Raw genomic sequence first — 12297 nt, 5'->3', positions numbered from 1 at the left:
ACATTAAATTCAGGGATTTTATTTTAAAGGCATCCCCTGCAGTTTTTTTTTTTTAAGCCAAAACAAGAAAATGAATTTATTCATATTTCTTTAAAAAAAATAAAGAAAGGGGTTGGGGGGGGGGGGGGGGGGGGGGGGGTACAAGACAAACCTATTTATCTACCTTACAAGCAGTTTGGAGCAGAATAACGATCCGTCTGCTGGAGATCAATACCGTGGATCTGCAACGGGTGTCAGTCGCAGCCCTGCGTGTAGGAGAATGCAGACAGGAGGGTGGAGTTCACAGCTTTGACTTTTCAAAGCTCCTCTGGCACAAACAGCTCAGCCTCTGCTCGGAGGAGCAGCGGAGTTTGGCGCTGACGCGTCCTGGCATGTGATCCACCCCCCCACCCACCCTCCTCAGCAAAAATCTCTCCGGGTTGAACTTTCCATGCTGGTGCCCCCCTGTCGGACGCCACTCGAGGGGTTCGTGTGGACGGTGCTCGCCCCTGCTCGCTCGCCCGCTGCGCCCCGGCTCTCCGCGCTCCTCCGCTGCCCGGGTTGAGCGCGGCCACACGGGGAGCTGGCCCCGGTCCCCCGCGCTCATGGAGGGAGACGTTATGGACAAGGTGGAGGCCACGGCCACGGTCCGTGACTTGGACCCCATCAGCGGCAGCATCCCGGCCACCAAAGTGGAGATCACCGTGTCGTGCAGGTGAGTCCTGCCCGGTGCCGGAGCCGTGGACTCTGCGTCAGGCTCCGGAGAGGAGCGCGCGCCACGGGGAGCGCAACACTTTATTCATTAGTTGTAGGAATTTAAATTTTATTGGATTTCTCGACACTAAAACAATCATCTGATCAACTCTTTGCGAAAAGATGAGCGTTGAAAGATTTCAAATAAACTTTAGTCAACGAATGGAGAAACGATCCGCTCGTTGCCTCCGAGACGTCCAAAGACGTCACGAGAAGATCTGGGCGTAGAGTGCTTAAACATAGACTTCCTTTACGTTTTTACATAAAACAATCTCACATACACTCTAATTAGTAATGAAGCCATGTTTAAAACTCCTCATCATCATAAGCGAGACAATCTCATGCAATTTAATTGAATCTGTCCATCACCCAACTTGCTCCTTCTCTCATCTGTCATTTGTATTGGTTGGGTTTTCTGTCCACATTAACCAAAACCTCCATCAGTCTGCGGCTGCAGAGCGGTGTTAATGTTAGATGGAGTTTCTGTGTGCGTGTGTGTGTGTGTGTGTGTGTGTGTGTGTGTGTGTGTGTGTGTGTGTGTGTGTGTGTGTGTGTGTGTGTGTTGTGTGTGTGTGTGTGTGTGTGTGTGTGTGTGTGTGTGTGTGTTTCTCAGTTTGTCAAGGAAAAGGTGAAGAATTGACAGCAAACATTTGTTTCCATTCAGCCTCTGGTGGGAGAAATGAGAGGATGCAGGTTGTGTTGTTCAGGGTGGGGCTGAGCTGCAGGTACACTCACTGTGTACAGTACAGAGCCGGAGCACAGAGCGGCCGTGCGGTTGCATGATAATGCAGTTTTAATGATTGTGTGTCATATTTGTGTGTTTTTTGCATGACTCTTCGGGCCGCGCATCATTCTGCTGCTGCGATCCTCACTGAGCTCGGCTCTTTGTACCTCCAGGTTACACACACGGTGTTTCACGCATGTAAATGAAGTAAGCAAACCCACAAGGGAGAGATTTATCAAACCAACTCTCTGCTGCCGTCGTCTCAGCTGTATTATTCAACCAGTCGCTGAGTGATGCCTTGAAGGAACCAGAGTTTTTAATTTTTCTTTTTTTTCTTCTTTTTTTTTAAAATTTGCATTGAAGTTAATCAAACAAACACCTGCCCTCTGGAGGAGGCGTGCAGGTGAGAGGCTGATGCAGCAGTGAGGTGCGACTCTTGTTCGAGGGAGATGAACAGCGTCACCTTTCGTGAGGTCTTGTGTAGTAAACACATTCAGATGTATGTGAGGCTGGTGGGAGCTTGTCTGTAGTGTTCACATGTGGAACTCACACTGTGTGTGTGTGTGCATTTTGTCGTGAGCAGCAGCTGGATCTGTTTCCCACCCGGTACACACAGTTGTTCTCTTTCTTCTCAGACTTTCATGCTTTAAGCCGAGATCTGTGTTGATGCCCCCCCTCTCGCTGTTGATCCACAGCTCCCCTGTCTGTCGTTAATTTCTCCCCAAACAAAGACTCGCTTCCGGACCTGGTTTGATAGGGAAGAAAAAGAATTAATGCCTGCTTTCTCAGGGCCTTGAAACACCATCTGCTTTCGATGCGGGGGATCTCAAGTTCTGCCTGCTCCTCTGTATGATTTGCAGAGATTGGCACAGTGGTCTGACCCCTGACGACTCAAAGCTCCCGAGCCACTCGTCTGCAAAGTGATATATATTTGAGAGATCCAGCCATGCATGCTGCTATTCCCTCCTCTTATCGGGAGGTGTCTTGTTTGGTCTTCGTGATAGAAGCAAACAGAAACAATGAGTGTTGCACGAGGAGAGGAGAAGGCTCCACGACTCTGTGTAATTGATTTAGTAAGCCTGAGAGCTCTGAGATTGCAGCACACGTGGAATCGAACCACGCCGTGCAGCCCTACAGGCATTCTCATCACCCTCTGCCAATATTGCAGCGAGCCCCCCTGCCAAAACCCGGGCGACTGGAGCAGACAGCCGCTTATCAAAACAAGTGCAGATCACCGCGATGGCACATTGTTCCCACTGTCCATGGCACTGATTGGTTTTTGCTCACAGGTCAGCCAGTCAGCCGCACCCCGAGCATCTGCCTCTCAGCCGCGAGGTTACACTCCAGCTCGGCGAAAAGACGCCTTTCCAGACTCAAGTGGTCCCTTTTTTCCCCTGCCTCGGCCTCGCCGTGTACAGTGACTACAGTTCAGCGGGTAGGGATGCAGCGTCCCCCTGGTACTCTCACCGGTTTAACCCCCATCACCTCTGCCGTGGCTGTAATGAACGTGATCACGTTATTAATACTTCAGCAGCGCCGTTGAATGTTTCATCGGTTGTCTGTGAGGTTTGCTGCGTCATGCTTTAATTATGAGCAAAGTTGTCAATGTGAATCGTGGCGGATTGTAGAATCGTGCCCTTTTCTATATCTCTGCTTTCCAGACTGTCTCAGAGTTTATGTACAATGACTTTAGGGAGACTGGGGTTTCAGCTCTGCTGTTCCACTGTGAAGAACACTTTTAGTAATGAATGTTGGAGAAAATGTGCACACAGGCAAAACCCACAGAGCCCCTTAAGGCTTGACACACAGAGCTTCATTTATGGAAGATGGTTATTATTATTTATTTTTCTGTTGCTGTTCCACATACACAGTGTTAGTAATGATTTGTAAATGTGCTTTGCGCTGTTATGTGCCTCTGATAAGCTTGGCCGCCCTGACAAAGGTTTACAACCCTTATCAGGGCAAAGCAATGAGGACAAAAAAAGAAGAAAAAAAAATCATGTCCCAGAAAGAAAAATAACAGAATTATTTGATAAAAAGGCGAGGGACGTATCATCATCATCAGTACATGATATGTGCTTCAGTGCGACAAGCACACCGAGCACTTCCAGTCAACAACAGAGTGCATCTAATAAACATTTGTTGGCCTTTATTGTCATGTCCAAACACACCACAGGTATGCTGTTAAAAGTCAAATTGGCTGACAAAGCCAACCCTCCCTCCCACTGTACTCCGCCTCCCACCCGACGGGTTGAACATTGAACTTTACGAGCCCCCGGAGGTGCTACGTCTTCTCCATCCGCTGCCGCTCTGGAGCTCCTACTAACCGTCCATTGGCTGTGATGGATTGGTTACAGTTGCATTGCATCCAATCAATGCATTCCATAGCCGGGGGGAGATTTAAGTCAACCGGGCCACTCTGCTCCCGAGGGATTCATTACCTGGTGAAACCCGCGAGGTGACGTGACACATGTGTGTGTGTGTGTGTGTGTGTGTGTGGGGGGGGTTCCCCCAGTGCACAAGGCTGCTGATTGCAGGTTCTCGGGGTCACTAAGAAAACTTGAGGTGTGCGTCTCTTCCTGCTCGAGGCAATCATCACAGCAGAGCGGGGGGGCGGCTAATGAAATCATCAGGGCGATTAGGATGTGTGGCGTTGCCACTCAATCCGCCAGAAACGATTGCCTGAGCAGAGCATTTGGGATTCAAGCTGTGAAACCAGCCTATTGTTTATTTGAAGGCCTCGTTGTGTCGTGTTAATGGCTGTTGGAGCTGCTGCTCTCATTCACTCTTGGTTGTCTGTTCAGTCGATTCCTCTGACCTGCTTTTTTTCGCCTCGGTTTGAACAACCTTTTGTTTTACCCAGGCGGGCAGCAAGTTTGAATTGAACTAGTTTGCATTGTTGCAAGGACATAAATTATTAATAAAAGATCTCTGGGAGTGAGAGAGGAATTTCAATTTGCAGCGTTTTACTGTGCTGCTCTTTTCATATTGTGTTCTGGGTTAAGTCTAACCCTGGGCGAGCTCGCAGCTTTTATCTTACAGATTAGCTTGTGCTCACGATGATGTGCTGCATCTGTTTTGGGGATCTTTGCCGAGAGACGCTGAGGTGCTGAAAGGAGCCATACTTGTTTTGTTTTTTGGGGGGGGGGGTTTTCCCCTTAATTTTTGGGGGTTTTCAGCCAGCGAGTCTCGCGGGTCAACGGAGCGGATAATTATGCATGAAGCCCTGACACGGTGAAAATGAGTTTGGATCCCAGGCACTTTGGGCGTTGGTGGTGTCAGTGTTATTAATATATTCTCATCTGGGATGTTTGACAGCAGAGGAGGGGAGATCCCATGGAAGCACAGTTTGTGGCACGGCGCCAGAGGTTTAGAACAGTCTGCATGTTGCCTGCGTCATGTGAAAGTGTTGATTGGAGTGACAGGAGGAGTCACGAGTGTGGCGTCGCGATGGGAGATCAGAGGAGTCCCTCGTGGGTCAGATGGAAGAAGCTGCTTTTGTCGCTATTTTCAGAAGAAAAAAAAAACAAAAAACTTGAGGGTCAGCTCGGTGTGTGAGTGGAGTTGGTGTTGGGGGATGTTTGACCTGACATGGCAGCTGGTGGCAGATTTCTACAGAGAGTGACGGGTTGCTCAGTGAGGATCTCACCACACAAAGCTGCATATGTTGACGATCGTTCACTTGTTGACAGTCTTTAGCTGAAGGGCTAAACAAACTACCCCTTAAGATGTCACTCCTGTAGACGTGTCTGTGTAACGGCTTTTATTCTTAAATCCATAAGAATTGAATCAGTTCCACTCATCTACATGCATACGTTTGCCACAAATCTAATTTCTCTGAAATATATGTAACTTTCAAACTTACACGATATTACAACATTTGTGTCAGCTTCCCCACGAAGCTGTCGACCTGAACTCGACTTGTATTCATCCATCCATCTTATATGGAGCTTCATCCGTCACCTTCTTAAACAGTCACATTTCCATTTTACAGCATTGAATACCTTGAAAAATCAGTTTTATACTGCCACTCACATCTTTGACTTATTAAGCAATACAAATAAATACGGTGTATTGACTTCCTCAGGTAGAAAAGCAACTTATCAGAGTTTGTAGTGCTGCAGGCCAGCCTGAGTTTGAATCCAATAAGATTTTTTCAGTTGAATATTTGGAGCTTAAACACTGTTGGCAGACGTGACAAATTCTAAACACGACATTCGCCACCAGATGTGTTTCTTCTTCAGCTCCCTGCTTCCAGGTTGTCTTGATAATATTCACCACTTTGCATCCATTAATGGGCTTTATTTTTTCAGGTATTGCAGCTTCCTTCCTCAGTGCGAGTGTTAAGTTAACTGGTGAAACCAAAGTAGGCGTGACTGTGTGTGTGTTTTCACAGTGGTGGACGGGGGACGTCATCATGGTGTCTCCTGCCTTCACCCATCGTAGATCAGCTTCAGCCACCATAACCAGAAGACGGGCCAACATGGAAGACGGTTGATTGGCTATAAATTTGGCTGTAAATGTGGTATGACGTGTGTTGGTCTTGGTGACGAGACTCCCACCTGCTCTGAAGCATCATTTAGCCGCTTATAAGAAAACACACATCATTTTTGTTGCAGTGTAAATTATTCAAATGGAAATTTCACCAGCCATTGAAAACCCAGTAAGTTTGGGATGAAGTATCTGGAAGATGCAGATATAACGTTGAATCTGTGTCACGTGTTCAGAATCGTGTAGTTTTTGGAGCCATTGGAAGAAGATACACACATTTCCTTCAAGCTCAGGGTACATATGTGATCAAGTGTTTTTAAATCACCTGCTAACTCTATTTCCAGATTGTTGCTGTTTAACTGAATGACAGCGACATCATAGAGACGAGGCATGAAGGCGTTAATTAACTTCATAGCCAGCTGGCATGGAGCATGATAGTGAAGATATCTTCCTTCTTGGTGTTTTACTAAACCAAGTGTCAGAAAAAAAATAATAAAACAAGCAACAAATGTGGATTAGCTGGAAATAGCCGTACAAATCGTTTCAATTGACTCAAAGTAAATTGCTTCTTGTAATCACTTTTCCAGTGCTTCTTTTGTAAAATCGAATAAAAGGGATTTAGTTCTAAGTCTCAACTATTTGTTGAGGAAGTAAATGGGATGTCTATTCGTGTGTGTGTGTGTGTGTGTGTGTGTGTGTGTGTGTGTGTGTGTGTGTGTGTGTGTGTGTGTGTGTGTGTGTGTGTGTGTGTGTGTGTGTGTGTGTGTGTGTGTGTGTGTGATAACGCAGTCTCACCACTGAGCACGTGCAGAGTTAGTTAGTGTTTGTCAGTTCATGTTCATTACGGTTTAACATCACTTACCTACTGAGTATCGCCGTCACTTACCGAGGCTCCACACGGTTCCAGCGCCAATTAGGAAAAAGCCACGTTTCCTTATTTCTACACCATTTGACGCACTCACAGCTACCTCAACCTTTGCTAACATCAATTAACGTGACAATATCTCTGTATCCTTTATTATTTCGATCAGAGGTGAGCTTGACCCGGCGCTCCACTCCGCACTTCACTCAATCTTTTTAATGATCCATCCTTTTCAGAGCCTAACTTTGCATGGGTGTAGGAATGCTTTACTGGGCCTGATTTGGCCCGGAGTGTACAATTTCAAGCCTTTTAATGTTTCCAGTCTGTGAGCTACATGGGAAGCGGCAGCCTGCGAAGATATTTGGTGCTCAGGTTCTTTCAGATGGAAACGGAGGGATGAAGGGAAATTGATGTGAATTCACAGCAGAATAAGTGCAAAGTGCTCTGCCGGGGGACAGGCCCGCCATATAATATCAGTGTGGGCATTTCCCCAGTTCCTCACAAAGAAAAAGCCTTTTGTCTGCACAAACCTCTGGATGTCACGGTGTGCAATTAGCAGGGGTTTTATTCCCAAGACGGACGTTAGTTACACACCAGAGTCAAACTGAAACGGGGAGTCGGAGCGCACACGCGCTCCTATTTATTCTCCCAGCTGCAGAGCAGGACTGAGATTGTGTCGGCGCCCGTGAGATGGCTGCCCAGGGAGCGCTCCGCTGCAGGTATCACGGACCTGCTCGGGATCCCAGGTTGAAACTGAATAATTAACCAGACGGATGAGAAGAAGACACCTGGTGCCGTCGCTGTGAGAGTCAGCAGATGGCTCCGTCAGTAATAGAGGGACCAGATTGTCCATTGAATATTATGTATGGGTGAGTATCCAGAGATCTGCACAAAAGAAACACTACTACACATTGTTATATGTCACTATCCAGGGATTCAGTTATGCAATACTGGCAGGTTTTCTCCCGCCCAGTTATTATTTCCAGTAAAGAAATGACATTTCCCTGCAGCACACAGGAAATTCGTTTAATTCAGAGTTCAAATATTCCCCCAAGGAAAGCTGATTATTTTCTTCTAAATAGTGGGATGCGTCTTTATTTGTGAAAGGATTGCTGACCTCTGCAGCAACGTCGACCTTCCCTGTTTGCTGCCTTGAATATTTAACCCTTGAGGGCTGCTTTGGGGGGGGGCATTAGACAGAAAGTAGCCCCACTGACCTCGCGGCGCGGGAGAGGAAGTCAACGTCTGGCCTCAGTCGAAGGAGAACGAGGCCATAAGGCATCGGAGAAAGTGAAGTGACAGAGTAGACTTGAAAACGCGAGCCACTTTTCACTTTGCCCTCCGAGCCATCTCCATTGTCGCTGATGTAACATAGAGACGTTTCCCCTCCAACCCAGACGGCGACTTGACTTTCATCTTTGCATTTGTCGTTTCCTTTTAAGAGGCAATGGAGCTGCAACTCATCGGCCGGCCGGATCCGGCGCCATTTAAAAGCACTTTCCACTGAATTAGATGTGATTTCTCCAAGGTGCCAATTATGATTTCAACAATGCTAAGAAAGTGAAGGGGGATTAAGGAACTGCACACAATAAAGCACATGGGTGCAGGAATTAATTCCCACATTTCTTAGTTTAACGATCAGGCACATGGACCATGGAGGTGCTATAATATCTCAGGGGCTCTGACTGGGAGGGAAAGCACCATTCATACATATTCTTTTAAATTCAGCAGTCAGATGTGCCTTAGAGGTCAGTTTTCAATTATGAGGCAAAGGAATTTTGTTTTTTGTAAGATTTATTCAGCTGGTGGGAGTTTTCTGTTGAGCGCTTTCATAATTTCATGGTATTAATTTATTGTCTTTAATAATTCAAGTGTCCAAAATCAACAAGTAGACGCTTAATTCACTACGGAATGAACAGTGCTTGGTTGAGGTTGATTAAACTCTGAGATAAATTTATCAAAATTACTTTCTTTACATGTGGAATGAAATAAAAAATTTCTCTAGTTTTGTTTGTTAAACATGGAATAATTCACTTCGGATTAATGCTTCACTCGCAGTACAATGTTTGAATGTTCATCTCAAAGATGGGTTTTCTTTTTTTTTTACCCTCAGACTTTTAATGAAGGTGGTGAGATCAAGAGGAATAAGAAACGTGACGTTTTCCATTTCCATTAACGTATATCAAATGAGACCATCGTCTCGGCTGATTCATGAAAAAGTGCTGCTGTATCTAATTACTTTTGTCCTACTTTCAATGAACTTCATCAACAAACTTTCCCTACATCAGCTCTCGGTATAATGATCCTCCCTTATCCCACTGAGATTTGTAGTTAGACGGAGTTAACTTGTGGAATTGGCAGCGTTACTCCAGTGAAGGCTCACGGATTATCCGAGACGCTAATACCCGTCCTGCGGTACCCGCGTGTGTACTCTGGCCATGTGCACACTAAGATGTGCTGGATTAATTTGTATTGGTGTATAAGTCTGTACACTAATCATTTCTACTTCTGCTTTAACAAATTGAGGCTCTGCAATTCAAATGAGGACTGGCCCTCGACGCCAAAGTGAAACAGGACGTCGTTGTTCGACTGCTTTCTTGTTATCCGCCGTTCGCCACGCTCTCCTCTGCACCGCGAGATCGGATCAGGTGATGGACAAGCTAATTGTCCCAGGGTAATGGATGCCAGACAGAAACAGGTGGATACAAAGAGGCAGTTAGTCATGGCTGGCTTTGTTATCTCCGGTGATAATTACACTGACAATTTTTGCAACTGTAGTCGGGTCGGCCCGAGGCTAACGCCAAATGAAGCTGCATCTGTCGCCCTGCCCTCTGATCAACCAGTTTGTGTGTAGTACTGCGGAGGTACACGCACCTGAATGATGTCCTGCTCATTGGATTCAGTCCCTGAATTCTCATCTATATTCATAGAAACCCCGCTGTCCCCCACAGGGACGGGGATTACACGGAAATGTTATTTATTGACGATGCTCACAATCAAGATCCGGAAACTGGACGCGGTTATAGGCCTGTGCATCGTACTGATATGTTAATGAGATCACTGCAGCCATCAAGAAAATGTCTCTCATCTAAAATGCTGGATAAAGTGATCTCTGATAGCACGGTCGTGTATTTTAAACGGGAGGTCTGCTTCATTAGATCGGGTGCGGTGACAGGAGGGGATTTAAAGATTGGCTTCAGTTGTTCAGGGAATTTTTCCTCTCTCTAAAAATAAAGGTGGCACGATTATCTTAATGCTGATTGCACCACTTTTCTTGATCAGGCCAAATCAGAGAATCTGGCTGTCGGAGAGGATTTGTACGATGATCAATAAGCTAAAAGTCCCGAATGGTCTTTTCACAGTCAGAGAGGAAAAGTTAATTCCAGATGAGGGCAAATACACGACTCAGAAGCCGTTGTAGTTTATCTAAATGTTATTTGTCAAAAGCAAAAAGTGCTCGCAGAGAGGGGCGAAAATACAGTAATAGTTCTTTTTTTAGAGGATTCTGATTGGCTATCGGGGCTTCGTGCTTCTCATTACACTGCCCCCTACAGGTCTGGCATGCTCATAGTAGCTTTGAACCAGGTGTTTATGCGGCTCTGTGTCAATATGGTTCTCTTTGTAAAAACCCAGGTACGTGTAAATGTGGCCTTAGGCAGGACAAGATGACGTGGCAATAAGACAAAATGAGACGAGGACTATTTCTACATTAGTTTGGGGAGAACAAGTGAAACCATTCAGGGGTAGGGTAGACAATCACAGAGTAGGGAAATTCACGTAGAGGGAGAAAGTCTGGGTCTGAAACAAAGAGGGAAAAGGTAAGAGTGAGGAATTGGATAAGATTAGACATGAGTGGCTTTAACTTAACATAACATGCACATGACACCAAAAGACTTAACACGACCATCTACTCTCATGTCCACCACCGATGGTTTCTATTCTTTTCAACGGATGCCGTAGTAAACAGCTGAAGTTGTCGCACTTCATTCTCAGCTTGTGATCGGTCACAATTGTAAACATTTCTGAGCCATATGTAAGAGCTCCGGCTGAAAAGAAATTAAATTCTTGGTTTATCAGCTAATTATCTGCCAACTCAGTTGTTAAAATAAACTGTCCAAGTCCCAGGCTGCATTTCTATTATCATTTTGGGCAAAGTAAAGCGTAAAAACACAGAATATTTGCTATACTTGATTATCCAAATCCATGATGATAATTTTTTTTCTTTCTCTATAATTAGTTTTTGCAGCTTTAATTTGGTGAGTGATTATTATGACAGACATAATGTTCCTGAGCAGCTCTGCATACTGGGACATTTGGTCTGTGTGTAATGGCTTAAATCAAAGAGAGCATTCTGAAGCTTTATCACTCTCTTCATTTTCTCCTCATGGCTTTTTCAACATGTATTCCTGCCATATGACCTGCAGTTTTACTCCAGCATCTGTTACACAGCCTGGGTCTCTTCTTCTCTGGTTTTATGAGATTATGAGACACAAATGAACTCGCTGCTGCAACCTCAAGCTGACCTTTTTTTATTTTTGAAACTCCATTTACAGCATTTTGTCTTTTCTCTTCTGACCTGCCACATTTATATGAATTAAATCAAGCGGCTTGTTTTTTAAAAAAAAATCTTTTTATGGTGCCGATATGGTCTGTGTTTTATTTAAAACTGTGAATGGTTTGCCCGTGGTAAAGGTACTCTGAATACTTTGTAGGGTCAGATATCTTTTGTAATTTGTGCCCCTGTTTCTACTTGTCCGCACTGCTTCTGTGTCCTCTCCGTCCTTTTACCGAGCTTTAATGTGTTTATTGTTCTCCTGGCTTGGAAATGAAATTATTCCAAGGGCAGCGTGTGAAGCCGAGTGTGTTTGTGAAAAACCGTGAAGTTAAACAGGAGACGAAGGGAAGCACGTGTTTAAACTGTGAAGGCTGCGTTACACTAAACCCGAGGGAATAAAAATGTAATGAGAGTTTTATTTGTTTGCTTTTCTTGCAGAAACCTCTTGGATCGGGACACTTTCTCCAAATCTGACCCATGTAAGTTCTCACTCTCTACCAGTTATTTTTTCCTGCAGCGTGTCCCACCGACTCCTCTGCTTTTCACAAAGATTCCCTCTTTGCTTTTGCTGAGCTTAACTTTGATTCGGTTTACTCTGCCATTTCAAAGTGTCCCCTCAATAAGTGCATATCATTTGCACAGTGATGTGACAACCTTTCCTCTCTGAGAGCTGAAAGCACCTTAATGCGTGCGGCATACGAACGCCAGCCTTTGAATACAAATGGCTATCCGTTGGTGAGGCACATGGGGAAATGCCATGAAGACATTTTCTTTGATTCTCCCAGCGGGCGAAAAAAAAAATAATGGAGGAGACATTTACCGTGATATGGAGAGAGGGTTCAAGCCCTTTGTGTAAATAAGCCACAGGGAAAATATCACACTCGGCCCGTTCTGTATTCACCAGAAGGTAAACCTTGGGATATACTGCATGAC

General features: G+C 45.3%; 1 protein-coding gene across 1 annotated transcript in view; it reads left to right on the top strand.

Annotated features, from left to right (window-relative positions):
• Positions 1 to 290: 290 nt before the first annotated feature.
• cpne5a (copine Va) overlaps positions 291 to 12297 on the top strand; it is a gene marked incomplete at its 3' end in the record, with an annotated part of 85634 nt that continues 73627 nt past the window's right edge. Inside the window, exons 1-2 of the mRNA XM_080470202.1 lie at positions 291 to 694; positions 11803 to 11843. Coding sequence (XP_080326328.1) covers positions 585 to 694; positions 11803 to 11843 — 151 coding nt within the window. The 5' untranslated portion in view covers positions 291 to 584. The remainder of the gene's footprint in view (positions 695 to 11802; positions 11844 to 12297) is intronic.

This window comes from Lipophrys pholis (assembly GCF_963383615.2).
Source record: "Lipophrys pholis genome assembly, chromosome: 8".
NCBI lineage: Eukaryota > Metazoa > Chordata > Actinopteri > Blenniiformes > Blenniidae > Lipophrys > Lipophrys pholis.
Note: the sequence above shows the minus strand (reverse complement) of the source record. Positions and strands in the feature narration are given on the sequence as shown.